The sequence below is a fragment of the Tupaia chinensis genome, unplaced genomic scaffold (assembly GCF_000334495.1).
Source record: "Tupaia chinensis unplaced genomic scaffold, TupChi_1.0 Scaffold000421_1, whole genome shotgun sequence".
In the NCBI taxonomy this organism is placed as follows: domain Eukaryota; kingdom Metazoa; phylum Chordata; class Mammalia; order Scandentia; family Tupaiidae; genus Tupaia; species Tupaia belangeri.
This window is the reverse complement of record NW_006159926.1, coordinates 1,602,438-1,626,148: the sequence shown is the minus strand read 5'-3', so window position 1 is coordinate 1,626,148 and position 23,711 is coordinate 1,602,438. Positions and strand designations below refer to the sequence as shown.

The 23,711-nt window shown below is 39.9% G+C and overlaps 1 protein-coding gene across 4 annotated transcripts in view; it reads left to right on the top strand.

Moving 5' to 3' along the window:
* ASPH (aspartate beta-hydroxylase) overlaps positions 1-23,711 on the top strand; it is a gene marked incomplete at its 5' end in the record, with an annotated part of 229,308 nt that overhangs the window by 25,185 nt on the left and 180,412 nt on the right. For 2 of the 4 annotated variants that reach the window (XM_027774298.1, XM_027774296.1), the window contains 4 exon segments: positions 11,436-11,528; positions 14,193-14,267; positions 18,585-18,707; positions 22,017-22,049. In XM_027774298.1, coding sequence (XP_027630099.1) covers positions 11,436-11,528; positions 14,193-14,267; positions 18,585-18,707; positions 22,017-22,049 — 324 coding nt within the window. 4 annotated transcript variants of the gene reach the window in all.

Sequence of the window (23,711 nt, the reverse complement as noted above, 5' to 3'; positions counted from 1 at the left end):
GTCTGATGAAAGATTAGGCCACCTCAGTAATGAGTAAATTTAAATATAAATTTTTCTGAAAATATTATGTACCTTTTTCTTATATGCTAATATTTTTTACTACTTAAATAAAACTCTTAGACATTTACCTGACAAAAAAATCTAGCTGACAGACTTATACAGCAAAGAGGAAATCCTAGAAAATATCTAATCTGGTATCTCTAATCTTATCCTATTATTGCTTAAAAAGTCAGGCCCAAAGCAATTGTAACAGCAACTTGGAGTTTCTTCTGTTGATGAGCCAGGTATTTGCTGTTTTTTTGTTTGTTTGTTTTGTTTTATTTTTTAAATAGATTAAAAGGAGCACAGTAAACCCCAAAGGGAATGCTCTTTGATTGGCAGGTACAGCGGCCCTGGCTCAGGACTAGAAGATCCAGAGCCCAGACCTGCAGTCTGAACTCTTTCTTTCTAACTCTCTTCTGAAATCCTTTTTTTTTTGTATTTTTTTTTAATTTAAATTTATTTATTTAAATTCATTCCCTGTACGTCATTACAGCATACAAAATGAGATTTTCCATCCAGAATACCCTGTATATTGGCTCAAGATAGCACATCAACATACGTGTTATTGTCAAGAAATAATTTTCCATTTCTTGTTTCCTGTATATTTTGTTATGTTTCCCATCCTTGATTCCCTATCTCTCACCCTCTGCCATCTCCCACCCTCCTCCCACGCTGTCTCTGGTATCTATGATTGCTTTCTATGCCTTTCCCCCCCACATTTTATTGATTCACTAAAGATCTTAATTAAATATTTTGAATAGCAAGCACAGCTGATATATACATATCCATGAACACACAAGTCTGACTTGAAGCATAAGCCTCAGTGAGTAGAATGAACATACTATAAAGTAGCACCTACCTGGGGCTATATAGCTTACTGCAGTCATCAAATAGGTATTTTAATGCTTTTTTTTTAGTTTCAAGAAAAACAGTTTTAGGTTTTTATTTTTTCTGAAGTTTTTTCTAAAACTTAATTTATATTCATTCCCTAAGCATCGTCACAGCATATAAAATATGATTTTCCATCCAGAATATTCTGCATAATGGCTTAATCATTCATGCTATTGTCCAAAATTTTCCATTTAGTTTTTTTTTTTTTTTTTTAAGAGAGATTTTTGCTATAGGGCACATGTGCTCACCAGAAAGACAGAGACAGAAAGACAGAAAGCGAGAAATCACCCCCCCCAGGGGAGATGGCCACACCACAATCCCTTCTCCTCCATTCTCCTCTCGTGATCTTGGGCACACATGCACACACGCCCGGCATGAGTTTAAGCCACCGGGTCCGAGGCTCAAACTGTGGTCGGCTACATGACAGTTTAGCGACATAGCCATTACGCTAACTGCTGATCCCCCATTTCTGGTTTGATTTATTTTACCCCTATTTCTGACCCTCTGTCCTGTGCTGTTTCTGCCTGACTTTATTTTCTATGGAGATGCTCTCACTTGATGAATAGGGATGTCTTTCAGCAGGCCCACATGCTTCTTTGTAGTTCGCTGGTTCCACTGCAGACAAGCAGTTCTCTAAAATAGCTGTGGGAGCAGAGTCCCTGGGAGAATTCTCCTTGGCCTGGTTAGGCCTCGTGGACGTCTGTGACCATTCCTGTAGCTGGACTCCTCCCAGTCTTGCTCCTGTGCACAATGCTTGGGATGGAGGGGACTGAGTGGGTCCTACTCAGATTGCATGAAATGTTTACTGCAGGAAAGAGAGCTCCTGAGACAGTGCAAGGGAGGCTTCGACCGAGAACTAGACAGCAACAAGAAAAACAGGTACTCACCCATACCTACAGAAGTTACTCGAGTTTCAGAATATATCTTGATCTTAGATCTCACTATTCAAATGAACTTTTTAAAATTTACATACAAATTTTTTTTAGATTTTTTTCTATAGGGCTTGGCTGCTCACAGGAGACAGAGAGAGACAGAAAGTGAGAAATTAACCCCACAGGGGGAAGGCCATGCCACTGTCCCTTCTCTGTCCTCTCGGGATCTTGGACATACATGCACATGCGTGTGGCATGAGTTTTTAAGTCGCCGGGTCCAGGACTCGAACTGTGGTCGACTATGTGGGAGTCCAGTGACGTAACCGTTATACCATCTGCTGGTCTCTACATACACAACTTTATTGGCTTCTTTCCATATGGGTGATTGTTTTTCTTCTGTGTAGAAGGGAAGAAAATGATCACTACATTTAGTGAGGGCATTCTAGCTATTTTTTACCTTAGTTTTTGAAGGACATTATAAATGCCGAATTCTAGGCAAATGTGTTATAAAATTTTAGAATAACCTGATTAGCATATGGATGTAGACATTATCTGTTGTTTAGAATAGCACATTGGAATGTTTTACCATTAATTTTCTTTTGAATAATAGTTCAAGAATTGAAGTGTCACATAACTGACAGCAAAAGGTGTCAGAAATAAAATCTTCAATAAATGTTATAACCCCATTAAAATAAATAAATAAATAATTAAGACATTTCAACTAAGACATTTAAAAGTATTTTAAGAGTGTAAATTAGGTCTTGATTTATCATTTCCTGTTTTTTTTGTTATTTTTCTTTCCCCGTTCTTCAGTAAATAAACACTTCAACTGAGTTTTATTGAATGTTAGGTCACATTTTATCCAGCTGCATTGACCACTTATGACTCAGCAAAACAGTAAGATAATTTTTGATCATAATTAAGGGATTAAAATTATGTTTGTATTTAGATTTATTCACTTACAACTAAGACATTTATTTCTCTGTTCTTTTACTTCATAATGTTATTTTCTAGGAATAATTAAAACCAGAAAGTTTACTATTTACAAGTATGATGCGCCATATAGCAGAAACCTCTCCAAAAAAAAGATAATAAGGACTCCTGATAGATACTTCATTTAAAAAGAAAGAGAAGGTATAAGCAAATATGATTTTTGTATCTGAAATGTTTCTTGTAATCTGTGTAACATGTTCACTTCCCATGAAATGAGTCTGATGACCTGGGCTATATTCTCTAACTTTGGTTCCTTTCTCCTGTGCCCTCATTCTTTTTCCCAGTAATACCCATTAGAAATGATTCTCAGAATGAATTACTTGGATTATATCATTATAAAATGCATCTCGGAAATGGTCGTTTTTCCTTTTTGTAAATTGGCAGTAAGACCTGTCTCTCAAGGTGATTGTGAGAACTTGCCGGTTGCAAAGGAGGAAGCAGCTGGTCGTCTTTGGGGCATGCAGGGTCCCTTTTTCTTGTAGAATAATGGTAATAACTCCCCAGGTAGCTTAGTCTCTAGTTACATGTTTGACACTGGTCTCCTGGTGCTGATTTCCTGATGCTACTTTGCCAGTAAGTTGTGATACAAATACATAAGTCCTTTATTCTCTGTAATGGATATACTTGTATAAAAAGGGTCTTCTGGATTCTCATTTTTCTACTGGAATCATTGAGAGGGCAAGTTAAAGTAATTGTCACACGTGTACTGCCGTAGACTGCTTAGTTCTTTAGATGATACTGCTATAACAGGAAAGCTCAAGCTATGACGTGTAAAGGCTAGAGAATGTTACCAAGTAATAAAGCATGGCCTTAAGTGAGCGGTACAGTGAAGGTGAGAACCAGCCTGATGGCGAAAAAGTATGTTTTGTACTCAGAACACATTTCTCTGCAGAAGCCACTTTATGCTCCTTAGAGGTTTTCTATTCCAGTCTACAAAACCCATTTAATCCCTGATATCCACTTCTGCAAGTTCTTCCTCAGGGTGGTAGGAAATATTTAGTCTTGTTCCCAAGTATTCTCCAGCATTCTTTGGGCTACATGTGTTAAATCCATGCAAATCAGTTTATGTAGACAGGAAATATTGACTAGCTCACGTAATTATAAGGTCCAGGAGTAAATCCAGCCTTTTCCTTTGGTCATTGCAGATCTAGGTGCCCAGCCAATGGTCTGCATCTCTTCCTCCACCTCCAGACTCCTCAGGAATGTTGGCCTCCTTGTCAACCAGAGTCACATATGCTCACCTTTAAGCGTAATTATGGGGCGGAGAACAAGAGATCTGACTGGGAAGGGCTGGGTCATCTGAATGCCCGTTCTTAAAACCGTTGAATGAAGGAAAGTTGATCCCAAGAAGAAATTAGAAATTATATATATATATATATATATATACATACACACACGCGCGCGCACACACACACACACACACACACATTTAGAGAGTGATTTTTGCTATAGGGTGCGTGCACTTGCTGGAGAGACAGAGAGACAGAAAACAAGAAATCATCCCCCAAGGGGGGATGGCCATGCTGCAGTCTCTTCTCTCTCCATTCTCCTCTCAGGATTTCGGGCATGCATGCTCACACATGTACCCAGTGTGCATTTTAAGCTATTGGATGCAGGACTTGTACTGAGGTCGATTACTTCAGAACCCAGAGGTGTAACCACTATGCCATTTGCTGGTCCCAGAAAATTAGCATAATTTTAACAGAAGAAGGGGGAGCAGGAGCAGGACAGGCTGACGCAGTGGATGTATACACGCTGCCCCACACCTGCAGGACATGCAGGCAGATAATGGAACTTGATTCTCCCTTTTCCTTATCCTATTCTACCCCTGCTCAAACACAAAGAGCTGAGTAGGATAGGCCGGAATGGTTATTTCAGAGTAAGCTGTGGGAAACAGAGATCCCATCCTAATCCCTTGGGCAGCAATAATTTAAGACAGTTGAAAGAATGCAAGAGAATATTGGCAAAATGATAAATACTGTCATTTAGTTATCGAGTAAATCAGGTTTATTTCATTGTTCAGCTCTTTAAATTTTCTCTCTGTTCTATCTAAAGATTGTTTTTCTTAGGAAAGTAAAGGTTGAGGGTATTATGTAGCAGACCCATTAAGGTTGTTTTCATGAAAACCTTACTTGGGTTAATGTGAAACATTTCACAGTCACAATGTTTTTCTCATATTCTTCTTTCTCCATTTGCCTAAAAATATAATCACATGAACTAGATGTTTGTTACTGATTTGCTTATTATTTTTACATAGGACTTAATTTCCACAAAAGCTTCAGTTTCTTAAACCAAACAGAACAGAATGTCAGCTGTCTTTTGTAGTAGTTCGCATCTCATCATACCTGTACCTCGTTCAGTTCCACTTTATGCAGGCACGTGTCGCATGACAACATTTCAGTAAGTGCTGGGTCTGTCTAGGCTTGTGTAGGTAACCCGATGGTCACACCACCACAGTCACCTGCTGACACGTCTCAGAGTGCCTTCCTGCCATGCAGCACTTCCTGACTGTTACTCTGTATTCAGCCAGGATATGTACACATGAAAGTCCCCTCTCATCTACATCGTCTGTGCCTTCAACATGACTTCTCTTGTACCCTGAGGTCAGAGAGAGAAGACTATATTTAACTCCAAGTTTCTGTGCTGCTTTCGTGTGTCTGCATTTCCTGCTTACTGACTGATCAGCAGATACTCCGGAGTACCTGCAGTATGACAGGGGCTGGGTGAGGCTCTGGATGTACAAGGGACCCAGATGGGTGTGGTCCCAACAGTAAAATAAACAAGAATCCAAGGGAAAAGAAGGTGGACCTGCAGTAATTGCTGGCACTGTTCTCTCTCCTCTGTGTGTCGGGCCACCTACCGCCTGACCTGTGGAACCAAGGCCAAGCATCATGTCTGCAGTCAGGCTTTCTGGTCCCCTAATATGGCTGAATTCTACCTGCACTGGTTGTTATTCTTGTCTCCTTCCTTCTCCCTGCACTTTGTTGCCAGACTTTGATCTGTCTCCAGGACCTGCCTTAGTAACAGACAATAATAGACAATTAGTCGTGAACTGTGTTTCCTTACCAGCTTGTATACTCCCTCCTCCTTCCCCTAACACTCTGGCCTGTCCTGCCTATGGCTTTCCCTTCCTGGTACCATCCATCCCCATCTGGTGTACCCTGAATGTTCACATTTCTTAACATTTAAATGTTTATAAAGTGATGAATATGTAGAACAAATCGTTTAAAAGGATTCAGGTTTGTATATACTGTTGAAGAATATTAGAAAGAAGAAATATGTTTTGTTGGGGCCGGCAGGTGGCATGATGGTTGAGACGCTGGACTCCCACATGACTGGCCATGGTGTGAGTCTCAGACCTTGCACCTTGCTTCCTCATTCCCACCTCCCACCTCCCCACATTTTTCTGTGGTCAAATTAAAAACAAACAAATAAATAAATAAATACAATTAAATAATTATTTCAAAAAAATAATTTTGTTTTTTACTAAAAGTCTAGAAGATTCTTTGGTAATTGCAGTTCATTTTAACTATTGTGGAAGTTGCCTATAACTCTGTTCACATGCACACACGTGTGTGTGTGTGCAAGGACACGTGGGGCAGATGTGTTTCTTTAGAGTAAAGAAAAATTAAATTGGTATAAAAGTGTATATTTGCTGGATTTGAATTATCTCATTTAATTCTTAAAACCCTTCTAAGGTTCTATATTAAGCCCTTTCTGTATCTGTGGAGACCAAAGTGGTCATGGGGTTGATGTGCTCAAGATATTGTAGAATTCAGATGGAATTCAGAAGCAGCCTCCTTGGCCCAAGGACCCAAAGTCCTCCAGACCTTTAACTGTATTGTACACGATGTTAAAGTGAATCCAGTCCTTGAGTCTTTGTGGAGTCCCTTCACTGCTCCTGAAGTCAGACTCTTAGGAACCTTGTTTAATTTTGTGTGATTTATATCATCCTCTTTCAGAAATTTCTCTGTCTATGTTGGGTCATAGAAAGATGTTTCAGCATTAACATGACTGTTGTATATTCTGGGGCAGCCTTAAGTTCCCCATTGTCTCAGAATACGGTAAGTTCTGGAACACCATAGGTGCTTACCAGGATCTGTGTCACTGAGGGTACAAGCCAGGAACAGACAGCCAGGGTTAGTGTGGTCAAATAGTGTGTATACCTTTCTGGTATATTGGTTTTCCAGCATACTTCTCAAGTTTCATGAACCTGTTAGTCTTATTTCAGGTTGTTTATTTGTAGTCAGACTCTGTATATGAAGGACTAGCCATTCTAAGCACTTCCAGTCATGAAAGATAGTAGTTGGAGCCACCTGGATAGATGAGAGCAACATTGTCATGAGTCTGTATGCATCTGAGTTTATAAACCTGAGGTGGTAAACTAATTTTTAAAAAGGCTCTACCTCTGATGAGATAGGTGTATGAAATCCTACAAGGCAAAATGCTTTAAATGATGCTTTCAGGTTTGGTTGAGGGGATAGTACACAAATAACTCTTGCGCTATCGCCTCTGGGGTTCAGCATCCCGGGGCCTTTCTGAGGCCCATGTCCCTGCTCACCTCTGTCCTGCTGCCACAGCCACTTTGCTGTCTTGCACCAACCACGTTCCCACTGAGGACTTTCGCCCTTGTCCCTTTCACCTGGTAACTTTTCCCTAAAGTAACTCCCATGGCCACATCCCTGCTTTCTTCCTTTCAGGAGTCTATCAGATGTTATCAGGAGCCCTTTCCTTACCAACCTGTTGTTAACAGCCCCTCTGCCTTTTTCTAACACTGGCCTTTCCTGCCCCTTGGCTTTCCCTTCCTGGTATCAACTGTCCCCTTCCGGTATACTCTGAATGTTCGTATTTCTTAACTTTAAATTGCTCTCTCCTGGAATGAAGGGGTGTTGTATGTTTATTTACCCTAGAACAGCTCTGTGCATTTAAGTACTAAATATTTGTTGGATGAACGAATGCAGGATGAACTTGAGTCAGTTCATATTTATGGGAAGCAGTGCCTTTATCCATTCCCATTGCAGTCAGGGTAGTGGGCAGTGGAATAAAGTGAGCTAATCCTGGGTGTAGGATAATCATGCTTGATGATCAGATTTGCTGTGAATGGTTGCTGTAAAGTGCTGATGTCATTTACTCTTGTAGCTGTTTCTATTTTTAACTAAAATTAGAGGAACAATTTCAGTTATTCAGTGCAAACTTTTAAAATTTTTTTCAAATTGATTTGATGAGCCTAAAGGACTAAGACCGAGGTGTGTTCTAAGGGGTTCATTTCATTTTCAATCCTGTGGCCATCATGGTGGACCTGCAGAATTCACGTTGGACTGTGGACTATCAACCCTGGAGTATGGCCAAGAGGCAACTGTGGTCATGTAGGTCCCCTTCCTGGCCGAGGGATGAAAGGGCGTCCTGATTCTGGCCGTTCAAGCTGAAGGGAAGACTGATGGGAGCTTCTAGGGAAGATTTCCACAAGCCTGAGAGTACAGCAGAGCAAGAGGTGGCCTCGCGCTTCTGGACATCAGCGGTACCGGGAGAGAAGCCTGCAGCCGCCCCGTGCCCAGTGCTGCCAACTGGCCAGCCTGCCTCTGCACCACTCGTTACATTAGAAAATAAACTTCTTTCTCATGCCGTTGTCAGTTGGTGTCTTGTTAATGGCTGCTTGAGGAACAGTAAAACTGATATATCTCATTTTGTAACATTATTTTTATTTTTATTTCATTCCTACAGCCTCACCGTTATTCCTCATAATAAATCCTGTTCGAAAAACTTTCCCTTTGACTGCATTGAGCTTTTATGCATGCATTTTTCTCATTTAACTTTGGCTTACTTTTTGCTTCTTATCAACCAATATGAGTTTGGTGGCAAAAATGGTTTTGGAAATACCAGAATAGAAGTTGCTAGGGCTGATTTTCCACTATGGGTAACTATACCAGTCTTAGTCTAGAATTTCTTTAAATGATTCTAAGAGTCTGGGCAAAGAGACGTATTAACGTGACCCTCAACTTCTTTGGAATTTCTAATGTTTATTTTTGTGCTGGTTTCATCTCTGGAAATAGCGCTGACAAGGTACTTAGAAGTTTACAGTTCAACTGCCACTTTGGACAGAAAAAAACCTACTCAATATTTTCTCCTGTTTACATGCTATTGCTTTCTCCTCTTACGTTTTCATGTTTGACAACTTCAATTTCACAGGCAAATAACTCCCAGTTGATTTATAGAAAACCAACTCTTGGAGCTCTGTATGTCTGAATATTGGAATACTGGCAGTTTTCAAACACTTTCAGCATCAGATTTTTTTCTCCAAATAATACCTTTCTCAGGTTCCAGTATAAGTCAGTTTCTCTGGCCATTTAAATCTACCATAAAGTGGGTACTATTTCCTTGCTAATTGTGCCTGTGGAGCACGGTTTAAAATCTTGCTACATGTGAGGTTAGTGAAGCATGGCCCATTAACTGTTCGTCCACACTGGGATACTTTTGAGAGTGAAATACCATTCCAGGACAAAGTACACGAAGGGGATGTCCCAGGCAGACTAGGCCCATGGACTGAAAAGGTGCATGCTGGAATAGGGGTAGGAGTGTCTGGTGAGTCACAGTAGGGAAATCGATGCCCCTCTGCAGCCCAGGCCACACCAGTGCAGCTGTGGAGCCTTTTGCAGCCACACAGAGGGACACCATAGGCACACCTCTGGGTGTGTTCAAAGTGTAGGTGCTTCTGTGTAGGGGTGTTAGCTGAGGTGCTGAGAATGCAAAGATAAATTTGGCGATTCTAAAGCTCCTTTAGCTTTACCCATTCCTTCAGCAGTTCTGGCAATAAATAGTTGACAGCTGTCCTTTACCAGTCTAGTATGTAAGGATGGGTTATTTAAATGAAAGGGGATCAGGAGTTCTTAGCCCTGTGTTTGAATTTTAGATGAGATGTGTTTTAAGAGGACTTCATCTCTACCCTACTTCCTGAACTTGAATTATAGTTCGTTCCTGTGGGTATTTGTGTAAGTTCCTTTTAGACTCTTAACACTTAGGTTCACACTCAAATGTCGAATGCTACCATGTGTTTTGGAGATGATTTTACTAATTGGGTTTTATGTGGAAATAGTTTTAGAAATAAGTAATGTGGGGATAAAAGTGACGTGGACCAGTCCCATGCATTTCTGTTGGTGTGTCTTTTTATGATTTGGGAACAGGATCATAGAAGGATGTTTTTGTCAATTAAAGAAAAATGGATAGAGAAAAGGAAACAGTAAGGAAAAATATGAAGAATCAAGAACAAAAAGCAAAATGCATTGAAACAAGAATTTTTGAGACTGCAATAGCACATATACATTAAGAGCCTGACAAAGGTGTGTAAGATGAGCAAATGGCCTCTGTGTTTTCCAGTCCAGGCTGCTGCCACGTACAGTGCACGCACTTAGTAACAGTGCCTCTTGCCATAGGGTTCTCAGTGAAGTCACAAAACGCCCAGGATTCAGTAAGGGACCTCTTCAGACTCAGCCTAGCTTTGTGTTCTAAAAGTGAGAGGACCTCAAACGCTACGCAGAAATGAAAGTATGAGTTTATTTTGGTGCAAAAGCTGAAGCCCATGTATAGATTTTTTTGTTAATAATTTGTTTTCCATGAACTTTGAGAAGGCCACCAGTTTAGTTTTCCTCACAATCTGTTTTACATTTTTGCAAAAAAAAGAACTACTACTTTTCTGAAATTTTAGAGTAAATTTAATTGTTTTCCTAGTAAAACTTTGAAAAGGATAATTTCAGTTTCCAAGATCCACAGTCTTTAGGCACATTTAATTGTTTTCCTAGTAAAACTTTGCAAAAGATAATTTCAGTTTCCAAGATCCACAATCTTTAGGTGCAGAAGTTGATCCTCACCCAAGATCGCACAGTTAGGAACATCATGAACTACATGCTGTTTCGGGATTTCAGTTCCAGGGTTGTATTTAATTCAAGGTCTATTGTATTTTACTGTTCACATATAAAATACTTAAAAAGTAACGCAGTATAATAGATTTTAGATTGCTGTTGACTTTAAAACCATGTTATCTACCCTGGTATTTACTTTCCTTAGGACTTACTTTAAATACAACCATATCTTTTCACTGTTGTAGAATATTACTGGAGAGTACTACCTTTACAAGCTTGTAAAAAGCTAAATACAACTTCATCTTGTTTTAAAATATTTGTAGTTTTTAAAGAAGAACAAATAGTTATATCTAAACTGAAATGCAGAGTGCACTTATAGAAACAACAGAAAGTTCAAGTACATCTTCATGGTCTCATTGCTGACTTCAGAGTTCAGCAGTTTGACATCAAGCAATCAGTCATGAATGAAAGAGGAGCTTGACCTTCTCTGAACGTCCTTTGGTGGATTTAGAGATGACTGGATATTTTAAAGATTTCTGAGCACTTAAACACTTCTGTTTTTTTTTTTTTTTTAATGAAAGGCTAACGTAGACAAGGGGAGCCCAAACCCGCATGTGAAGTTAAAGAGCAAACTATTTCCTTCTATTTTTAGGCCTGTAGGATTGGAAATTAAGGATTACTTGTACTGTTGATGAACTATTTGAAAATATTATTTTTCCTGGTTTATATGTCAAACAAAAACAATCAAAAAAGCTCAAGTTAACTTTGTGAATAAAAAATGCAGGACTTAAAGAAAAATCTGCTTCAGAGCCAACAGTCCCACCGGAAGAGGCTGAGCCACTTGTTGAGCCGGAGGAGCAGGCTCCCTTGGGGACAGGTAAGTTGTCTTCGAAGTCTCACCTGAACACTCTCTTAGCCTGGCAGGAAACCCCATTTGCAGTTTATGGAGTTTAGTTTTCCTCACATTCTGTTTTACATTTTTGCAAAATAATTACTACTTTTCTGAAATTTTAGGATAAATTTAATTGTTTTCCTAGTAAAACTTTGCAAGGATAATTACAGTTTCCAAGATCCACAATCTTTAGGCACAGAAGTTGTTCCTCACCCAAGATCGCAGTTAGGAACATCATGAACTACATGCTGTTTCTGGATTTCAGTTCCAGCACTACTCTTACCATATTAAATTGAAAGTAAAAATAGATACTTCGTACACCAGTGTTCAGTGTTTGTCACAATGTTTAGTAGAGTAGGTCTAGTAGTTTCACAGTCTTTTTTTACATGAAGGTCTCCATGCTACATCAAAGATTCCACAGACCTGTGTGATGGTCTGTGAGGTGTGTGTCATATCTATAAGGATTCATGGATGAATATAAGTATCTTCATAGCCACCCAAAGGTCCATGGCCTATAGATTGGAAAATCTTGAAGTCTTTAAATACATTTGTAAATAAAATTTTAATCCAGTACTATTTTCCTATTTATGGTATGGTATTTATCAAAAAGTGCTGCTTAGTGTCTGCACCATTTTCAGTTACGCAGTTCTCCAGAAATTTGGTTTTTGTCTGCCACCTATTGGAAGTGTTAGGTATGACACTACATGTTTACTAGCAACTGCCAGGTACAGTTTCCAAAGGGTCCTTAGGCTACATTTTACCACCGTGTACTGATTAATATCCTTTGATGTTCTTTCTTTTAAGATCAGTGTGTTCTGGTTTTTGTCATCTAGTCAAATGCTAATCTCAGTTGAATTTACTGTGTCTCCCATTCCTTAAGAATTGCTATAACCATAGCTGTGGCTCTGGAACAGATCATGTAAATTAAAAATACATATATATATATATAATTTCACAATCTTGTTTTTCAAAGCTAGTACCTTCTCTGTGATTCTGTGCCATCTGCTTTCCACCCTGACCCCTCTTCTTAATCAGTGTTAGTCTTTACAAATTACTGATCATTTGTCCCTGTGATCCATTATATTATTATTAGCCCATATCCTTTTTGCTTCCTGGCAACATATATATTGGTTTAAATGTTGCCTTTTCAACCTTTGTCTTTCTAAGTTTTGAACTTTACTCTCTTCTCTGACTCCATTCTATTCTACAAACAGTTCCCTACATCACAGAAATACAGCCAAGTGCAGTCTGTGTTAACCTGCGTGTGCCATCCCATCCTTCTCTTCACATAATGAAAGAATCTGCAGTCAGCTTTCCACTTTATTTTTAATTTGTTCTTTAACCCATTATGTCCTGCTTCTACATCTACTAACCCTTACCAGAGAAATAACATTTGCAAAATCTGAGGAAAATGAAATGGCATGTTCTTTTCTGTTCTCAAAGCTGGTGTTTGTGGGAAGTGATTCTGGAGCAGCGTGCAAGGGCTCCATTGTGAAGGTCTTACATTTCAAGCAGCTTGGGTTTTCAGCTGGCCATGCAGAGGAAGCTAGAAGGTTCTACAAAGGAGCAAAGTGTGCCACCTTCTGATTTTATATATATATATATACACACACACACACACACATATATATGTATATATGTGTGTGTGTATATATATATATATATTCATACATATACATATAAACATCTATAAAAACACAAGGCATTTCTGTGGTTTAGAAACAGCTTTTAGTGTTATGAGCATAATAGATGTTACATTTAAACGTTCTCCCTGCCTGAAGTTCAAGGTAATTTACTGAGTTTGTCATTGAAGATTAGCTCTTTAACATAACTCATGTCACTGGCATTACTTTATATGAAAGCGTTTATGATACCAAATCAGTGCCGCTTTTATTCACGGAATGCAGATTATTGTTTGCCAGAAAAGTTACAACATTTGTCAGTGTGATTATGGCTTCTTGTTCATTGTGGTGGTGTAATAAGTCTGATAATCTGATAAACACTACAGTGTTGTCAGAAAGTCGTCATTAATGTTCACTTTAAAACTCACATTTTTTTGAATCTATGGACATAAATGCCAGTTGCAGTTCTCCAAAGCTGAGAGAACTGTCAGTTATAATGGACCATCTCCTCACTCTTCTGACAGCTTCTGGGCGTGGGCAGCCAGCTCTGTTCACTCCAAGTCCCCAACGCAGCCATGGTGCCCTTTCTCCTGACTGCCAGGCAAAGAGAGGGGTTGGCCATGTAATCTGTACTGACCTGGTCTCCCACATTTTTATCTTTATTTCCCTGTACTTCCCTTTTTGGAAGCTTTGTCATTTCCACTTTCTATTATTCACGTGAATTTTATTAATTAGAAAATGAAGTCGTTTTGCATTTTCTTCTTAGACTTTTTTCTTAAAGGAAAACCTGAACCTGATTTATTTTTTTTCTTTAAATGTCTTATTAAAAATCTTTTAGCATTTATATCTGCCAACAAACCCAATGTTACATATCTACCCTGTTTGCAACAAGTGCCAAGTTGATATGAACAGAGTGCATAGTTGTTTAGTTCATTGTAGGGTATATACGTGAGTGCCATAATTGAGTGTTAGCTCCACCTGAATGTTTAATTTTTTTCTACTTAGTTATGTTTTATAATTATTTTAGAACCTCAGAATATCGAAGATGAAGTGAAAGAACAAATACAGTCCCTTCTTCATGAAACGGTACACATAGAACATGGTATGAATTAAAATCTACTGTTTTGTCTTGCGTTACTAAAATAATACTTAATTACATTTAACAACTTAAACATTATTTAAATTTTAAATGTTAATTGGGTGTTTTGTTTTGTTTTCAAAATTTTCAGCCAGTGATCTAGAAGGGCAAGTATATTTCTAAAATAACACTAGACAGTCTTTATCTTACCCCCCTCTCTGTGGAGCTTATTGCATACATCTGATAAATAAATTGTGGGAAAAAATGAGAATAAACAAATTAGGAATCTATCAAGAATAGAGAAGGAAAACAGAGCACGAGCAAATTGTGATGGGTTATCCAGTTACTACCAGCAACGAAAACAAACAAGGAGAAACTTTTAACTATATAAGTTGCCAGGCGGGGGTAAAAAAATGCTATTTGCTTAGAGAATATAAAGCAATCTCCTAGCATTAGACCTGAAAAATTTCCCATGTGGAGTCTAGAACCCGGTGTTTGAGAATTTGTTGAAGACTGAGTATTAAGACATTTCTTGGTAAGAAGGAAAGCATGAACCCAAAATAAAGTTGTGAAAGGATTGTGAAGGGGCAGATCACCATTATATCCTGATAGTACTGATGATTTGGTGTGATCCAAGCATAGCCCTGAAGGAAAACCCTTGTGTCTCTTAAGAACAAACAGTTCCTGGGCCATCCTGTGGCATGGTGGTTAAGGTACCGGGATCCTACATGGCCGACTGTGGTTCAAGTCCTGGACCTTGTGGTTTGAAAACCATGACAAGTGTGTGTACATCTTTGCCCAAAGTCACAAAAGGAGGGAGAAATGGAGAAGGGATTGAGGCGTGACCATCCCCCATGAGGGGTGCTTTTTCACTCTTTACCCCCTCCCCCACTGCCCATTTCTTTGTCTGTTTCTGGTGAGCGCATGCACCCTCTAACAAAACCAGAGATAATTCCCTGTCATTTAAACTGATTTCTGCTAATGGCTGCTAAGGGTATAGTAGTTGAATTCTTTAATTACCACCAACTTCTCTGCATATTCTCCTATGTAGCAATCCCAGGCTTCCCCTTCCCACAGCTTTTTTGGTTTTGTTTTAACTTTGACCTAACACAAGGAAGACACAGTCTAAACACATGATTACAGTGTGAGGAGAAACATGCTGCAGTGGAGAAACGCGGAATGTTCCAAGGGACTTACCCAGACACAGCTCAGAAGAGGCGTCCTGGAAAAAATGACATCTTCATTTAGGAGCTGAAGGTTGGCGCAGAACCTGGCCAGCGCTGTTAGGGTTTTAAGCAGAGGGCATACCTTGTGTGAGGCCCAGGGGCAAGAGGAGCTGGGAGTGGTTCCGAATGTGAGGGTGGGCAGGCATGTGTGCAGCAGGGTGACCAGAAGGCAGTAACCCCAGTGAGCCAAACTCACTCAACCCCAGGTGGGAATAGAGAGAAGTGGAAAGGTGACATAGGTGTTCAGGCAGCTCGGGGAGGGACAGCTAGCCAGAGGAGAGAAGAATAAAATCTCGCACCTTGTTCCCACTGCAGGTGCTTTCTTGGACCTTTTCTTGTCTTCATTGAACCTTTCTTCTTAGAAATCACATATGTGGTCTATAGCTTTATATATGTAAATATTTATATACTGACTTCCTAGTATGCAGCAGTCATGTGTGTGCACGCATGCGCTCCGGGATTCTACCATTCATGGATGGGAAGCATTAGGTTGCTGCTGACCTGCGCAGGGCACTTAGGCCCACGATGGTTGCATCAGCACTGATCAACTCCAGATGTTTTCTTGTTGTTATTCCCTAAATAATACAGTGTAGTCCCTACTTCCACAGCATTTACACCATCGTAGATATGAGTAATCTAGAGGTGATTTAATGTCTATGTGTAGGATATATGTAAACTCTGTGCCATTTTATATTAAGAACTTGAGCATCCTTGGATTTTGGTATCTACAGGGGCCTGAAACCAATTCCTCACGGTTCCTAAGGGACAGCTGATAGCCCACAGCCCTGTTTGTCTAGACTGGTTTATTCAACTGCACATTTGACATCTGCGTTTGCATGGCTTATGGATGTCTTAGACTTAAAGTAGCCGAACACAGGACTCCCCACCTCACAGCTCCTGCCCTTACCATCCACCTCAAAAGACTGCTCTTTTGTCTTTCTCGTTAATGGCCTTCCCACCCACATAGTTGGTTTTCTGTGATTTCTCTCCCTTTTCTTGTCTCACATCTGATCTATCAGCGGGTCCGTTTGTGTCCCGACTCTCCAAGCCAATAGCATTGTCTGGGCCTCACTGTTCCCGTTCTTGCTAAGCTAGACCATGCTGTGGTCTGAATGTGGTCTAGCCAGTTGTTTCTTCTCTGGTCCCAGCCTCGCTCCCTTCCATCCCTTCTCTCTAGCCCAGGTGGCCTTTTCTTTTTCTCAAAATGGCCGAGCCTGTTCCTGCACTCGTGGTACCTTCTGCCGGTCCATGTTCGCATCTCTGCCTAGTCTCCAAGCCCCCCAGACCCAGCATGGCCTCCTGAGCATCATGTCTGACGTCGGCCTCCTGTCCCATCATGTGCATTTCATCCCTGCATTCAGATTTTGCATCCTCTGTGTAATAGTTGCTTTAGCAAAGGATTTCAGGTTCCTCGTCTTTCAAAGCAGGATAACAGTGCCCACTTCATGGATGGTGTCAGAGCTGTAGAGGATTTGGCTATGCCTAGAGGCAAGTAGACCATCAGAAAGTTATCAGGCTGTCCCTGACAGTAGAGACGCAATGACCATGTAAGTTTGATTGTTTTCCCTGCTAAAACAGGCACCTCCACACCTCCGTTGAATAGCAGTGGCCGAGAGCCAATCCTGCTCATGTAAAAACCATAAAATCGCACCATACAGAATGCAAAGAGTTTCAGGAGAAAGGAGTATGATAAAAAGAAATAGTAAAATTCACAGCAGGAGTTAGAATTAGTGCTTGGTTTGCTGACTAGCAAGTAGAGGAGAAACTACCTAGCAGGATGCAGTAAGGACAGTACACACAGGCTGCAGGACTCAGTGACACCCAGTGACACCACACCACGCTTTATTAGCAGGTAACGAAGGAGTCCTTCCTGTACTGGGTGGGGAGTAGGATTCAGTAACTGTAGAAATAGTAAGATTGTGATTGCTGTGATGATGATGGTAACAATAACACATAACAACTTATTATGGGTATGGGCCAGATACTTTTCTAAGTATAGGAGTCCTTCCTGTACTGGGTGGGGAGTAGGATTCAGTAACTGTAGAAATAGTAAGATTGTGATTGCTGTGATGATGATGGTAACAATAACACATAACAACTTATGGGTATGGGCCAGATACTTTTCTAAGTCTAAGTATTTTAATCTTCACAACAATGTTATGAATAATTTATAGAAGGGAAATCTTAAGCACAGAGAAGTTAAGTACTTTACCTATAGTCACACACCTGTAGTAGGAAAGAACCTAAATCCAGAGCCATACGCTTCTAATCACTGTGCAGCTCTGCACATCTAAGTCTGGTTCACTCAAGTTCTGTGCGTGTGTGTGTACATATATGTATCTATGCATGTATGTATACATATGTACACACGGGAGGTACTCTGTGGGAAGCCATGACAGGGTACTGTGGGGTCCTCTTTAGGCATGATAACAATCTCAGCCGTATTGTAGTACAATAATGGAGTGTCCAACATCACAAAGGAAACAGAACATTTCAATATATCATGGAAGTTAATCTCAGAAGAGACAGTGCGCACGTTTACATAACTTAGGGCTAAACGTAGAACGTTTGCATGCCCAGTGTGATATGGGTACATCTGAGACCCAGCACATGATGGAGACAGGCAGAAAGCTATTCTTTGCCGTGCGTTATTTGAATAGTCATTTAAAGTTGTTACATGGACGTGTATGTCAGTTCTCAGTAAAAGGTCATAGTGTAACCTCTTCTCAGACCCCATGATAATTGAAGAGGCAAGTACCTTAGTGACTGAATTAGTTCATTCATGCATCAGATATTGACTGAGTACTTCCGATGGCTAGACATGGCCGAGGTGCCAGACATCAGTAGTGACCAAAATGTGTGAGATCTCTGTCCTTGGGGAGTTCATGTTCTGTTGAGGGGCGACCTGTTTTTCCCCTTACGCAGACACACACCGAGCTGCAATGAGAAAGTAGCTCCAGAGTGGATAAAAGCCCGCAGTGGCCCAAGGTGGGGGTACCCAGTAGCACGCGGGGTCCCGTGACTGCCCTTCCTAAGTGCTCCCGTGTCAATCTGGCTGCTGCCTATGGGGCCTCCCCATTGACCCAGGTCACTTTGCTCATTGTCCTTGTTGAAGGAGAGGACCTGCAACCCGAAGAGGATGGCCTCCCAGGAGAACCACAGCCGGAAGATGATTTCCTTACAGCAGGTGACATGGATGAGCAATTTGAGACCCTGGAACCTGGAACAGTTCCTGAAGGTAGAGCACATTTTGGTTGAGAGATAAAACGTGGTAGAAAATTGAGATATTTCTTAATCTTCTTTAAAACCAACATTTAATTATTATCTAGTTCTTTTTTTTTTTTTTTTAAGTTTCTTTTTTGAGAGAGAGGCAGGCAGACAGGCATGCCTCAACAGAGTTTTGCCACGCTGGCCTATGGGGCCTCCCCATTGACCCAGGTCACTTTGCTCATTGTCCTTGTTGAAGGAGAGGACCTGCAACCCGAAGAGGATGGCCTCCCAGGAGAACCACAGCCGGAGGATGATTTCCTTACAGCAGGTGACATGGATGAGCAATTTGAGACCCTGGAACCCGGAACAGTTCCTGAAGGTAGAGCACATTTTGGTTGAGAGATAAAACGTGGTAGAAAATTGAGATATTTCTTAATCTTCTTTAAAACCAACATTTAATTATTATCTAGTTCTTTTTTTTTTTTTTTTTAAGTTTCTTTTTTGAGAGAGAGGCAGGTAGACAGGCATGTCTCAACAGAGTTTTGCCACGCTGAGATCCTCCTTTGAGCTTCCAGCAGCCAGGATCATGATACACCTGTGGGCACACCCATGTTCAGGTGGCCCAGTGATCTGAACCCGGGCCTCTCCGAGTGACTCCAACATTCTGCAGGCTGACTGCTGCTCAGCTGCTGCTACTTGGCCTGATGTTTTTCTTTTAAAATGATGCTTAAAGTTTCGATTAAAGTGATTTTTTTTTCCTGAAAGAAATATTTTGATTATAATTCAAATAATTTTTAAAAGAATTGTTTAATTTTTATTTGTTGTTACTCATTTTTTAAATTTGACCAGAGAGAGACAGCGCGAGAGACAGAAAAGTGAGAAAGCAAGCCACCAGGTCTAGGACTAGAACTGCAGTTGGCCATGTGAGAGTCCAGTGCCTTAACTACCTTGCCACCTACCAGCCCAACTCAGAGCACTTTTAAGGGAAACTCAGGGTCTGTGAGTTTCTCACAAATATTGACTGAAATACTCAGCTTTCAGAGTACTTTTACTACATTCTTCTGCTTATGGTGCCTTATTTTTTAAATATGAAATCTTTATGAAAATTCAAATATATTCAATTTGCTGTATGAAGTATTTGACTTAGTAATCTGTCATGGGGTCTTATTTTAATTTGAGCTCTGTAACTACAGTGGGTCGAACATAATTCTTAACTTCATACCAGGCTTTGGCAAACCTTTCTTGTAAATGGTCAGATACTAGATATTTCAGCCTTGCAGACCACAAAGCCCTGCAGTTACTCGGCTCTGCCTTGGTAGCACAGAAGTAGCCATAGACATAAGTACGTTAAGTGTGGCAGGTTTCTGCAAAAAATTTACTTAGAAAATCCTATGCAATTTAGTTGGAAAGTGCTTGGAAGGGCTTTTTTTTTTCTTGTTTTTTTTTTTTTTTTAAAGGGTTTTTGCCTAGGGTGCATGTGCTTGCCAGAGAGAGAGACACACACACAGTGAAAGTGAGAAATTGCTGCCGGTGGAAATAACCACGCCATAATCCCTTCTCCCCCGTTCTCCTCTTGGGCATGCACGGACACCTACCTAGTGTGATTTTCAAGTTGCCTGGTCTGGGATTTGAACCCTGGTAGGCCATGTAGGAGTCTAGCATCTTTACCACCACACCACCTGCTGACTCCAACAAAGTCTTTTAAAGTATAAAAGTGATGGAAAAGTTAAGTCTGCTTTTCACAGTATTTTGTATTTTGGAAAATTACCTTAAAAGCAGGCAGTTCCTCTAATTTGAAAGTTGATGTATTTCCAAAAGCTTTTATCCACACCTCTCGTTTAGAGCAGAGCAGACACTTTCCCATTGACTAATATAAATGATGACTTGGTTTCCATACCAACCTACAGAATTGGATTTTCTGTGAGAAAAACCAAGCAGGAAATGCTTTTAAATATGTGTATGATTTACACTGCATAATACATTGAAAATAGGTGTTTGTAGATAAGCTTTAGAACTTTAGGCCTTTCATAATCATGTGTGTCATGATTTCTGTGGGCAATTGTTTCTGGTTTCGAGTTGATGTGCTGATGAGGAGTGATTCCCAACCCCTTGTATCACTTGCTCCCTCTCATCTTTGGCCAGGATAGCTCAACTGGATTCACAAGTGCTCAGAATTTTGGCTGGTAGAGCCTGCCTATTCAACAAATTTCAGTTAAGATCCTCAAATTACTAGAAACACAAGGAATTTGATATACATATTTTAAAGAATTATTTGCTTAATTCCATAGTTGTTGTTATTTTTTTATTTGATCAGAGAGAGACACAGAAAGAGAGAAAGGGAAAATGAGAAAGCAAGCTTCCAGAGACAAGACTCGAACTGCAGTTGGCCATGTGGGAATCTAACACTTTTAACCACCATGCCACCTGCTATCCCAAAGCAATTTGAATTTTTAATGTTAGGAGTTCCACAATAGATCAGGAATAGGAAGAAATTCTTCTATTAAGTTCATAGATTGAAGAAATTTATTTCCTGACCTAATGTTTAATAGGGACATAGATCCAATTTGGACTTAAAAATCATTGAAGGGTTGACAGGTAGCATGTTGGTTAAGGACTCCCAAATGTCTGACCGTGGTTCAAGTCCTGAATCTAGCAGCTTGCTTTCTCACTTTTTCCCTCTTCTTTTCTCTCTCTCTTGTCAAATTAAAAAAAAATAAAATTAATTAAATTTAAAAAGAGTTGTTTGTTGACTGCCTTCAGGAATTAAAAAGATTGACACTTGACCTATCTGTTAAATAAAATTAACCAAGATCACACATGTAGTGAGAACTGTGTGGTGGCTGCACTGTTGTCTGAATTATGTGGCTTAAATAATCTACACATTTACTCTTTAGCTCCCCAAACATACACATCCCCTCCATTCTTCCTTTGTGCTTCCATCTGTAGACAATGTGCTTTCACTCTGAAATGGTAGGTGAGAACTACTAGAAAATAGACCACCACAGTGGAGTGTGAAGAGAACTAGAAATGAGCGCCTGTCCTGGGTCCATCCTTTGTCACTGTTTTATTCTATATAATTGTCCTTAGTACGGGACTTAAGTACGGGTTATGGAGTCTGTCAACCTTGTGGGGTTGTTGAATGGATTGAATAAGAGAATGTGTGATGTTTTGGAGTGTAGTTCTAGTGGAAGATAAAGTGTTAAGAAGCCATTTAAGTATTTCCATGTTTTATATTTACAATTATTTGCCTTTAAAATACAATTAATAATAAGCGTAATTTCAGCATATATACATACCATTTTATGAAAGTAGTTATGTCAATCTAATGTTTTTTCAGAAACGGAGGATAGTTACCATGTGGAAGAGACAGGTGAGAGATTTTTGTTTCGTGCTCTTCTTTGCTAGTTAGAATGAAGTTTTATTTTCCCTCTCAAAAGCAGTATGATAGAGATATAAAAATAAGTGAATGAAATCTCTTTGAAAATTCTATGAAATTCGCATATCGTAAGAAGCCTATGAGGGCCAGGTGGTGACGGGTTATAACACAACTAAATCCATGTGGGAAAGGTCCTGGGTTCACATGCTAAGGCTTCCCTGTACACACCTGGACATGTGTTATCCAGTGCAGCTAAGACTGGAGGTCGATTACAGCAGGAAAGCCTGCTTGGGGTGCTTTTTATTCCTATCTTTATCTTTTTCTCATAGAAGAAATTAAAAAAAAAATGCATAGATTTTTTTTTCTTTTTTTTTCCACTAAAAATACCTCATTCTTTAATTCTATTTTTCTATGAACTTGTTGAAGGTTCTTTGTAGCTGGGTGTGTAATACTATTTATTAATAATATATTTTAGGTTATTTTTCACATATATAATGTGCTTATACTATTTATTAATAATATATTTTAGGTTATTTGTCACATATATAATGTGCTTATATATTTTATCATATATATATATATATATATGTATTTTAATATATATTCTGTGTGAGTGTGTGTGTTTAAGATTTATGTTATAGGGCGTTTGCATTCGCTGGAGAGACATAGAAAGACAGAAGCACAGAAAGTGAGAAATCACCCCCCTGGGAGATGGCCCACATTTCAAGCCCTTCTCTTCCATTCTCCTCTCAGGATCTTGGGCATACATGCACAGATGCCTGACATGAGTTTCAAACCTCCAGGTCTGGGACTCAAGCCATGATCGGTCATATGAGAATCCAGCAATGTAACCATTACATCATCTGCTGGTCCCTATATTTTGTCTTTTAAAACCTTATGTCTTGCCTCTCCTCCTCAGTCAGAAGGTCAGGGCAGCTCTCAGCTTTCAAGCAGAGCCCATCTCCATCTGCAGCCTCCTGCCCAGTCAGAGAAACTGGGGTAGGGCTGAACTTTATCCATAGCCCCAGGCCCAGCTCTCAACCTCAGAGCACCCCGCCACCCTACCCCAAGCCAGAAAGGTCAGGACAGCTCTTAGCGCTCAAGCAGAGTCCATCGCCCTTCTGTAACTTCCAGCCGAACTCTCAGGGGGATAAATCACCAAAAAAACCTTTTCTTTTTTCCTCTTACATTTTCTTTTTTTCTTCCACTTTACATTGTCATTTTTGGCTCATCCTCTAGCTCCCAGAAGGATTAGGCAGGTCTAGAATTGTATCTTTTAAACATCCTAGGATCGTGAGTCTCTCAAGAATCCTTGTCTAGCACTGAACCACCAGCAAAAAAAGGAGAAACTGCTTTTCAAAAACCTGAATAGAAAACTCCTCCTGTGTGGATCACTTTACTGACCACAACAGAAGAGAGACTGGCACAGAAACAGTGCACAGCAAAAGAGAAGCAAACTAGTTCCCAGTTATAGAAATTTTTCCAAGGGCTATCCAAAAGTGAATATATCACCAAATGAATAAAAGTCACAGAAGAGTCTCAAGTATGAAATATACAGGAAATAAGACTCCATCAAAAGAACAGAATAACTTTCCTCTATCTTTGGAAGAAACAGAAGTTACCGAAATGTCAGAGAAAGAATTCAGAACATTCATC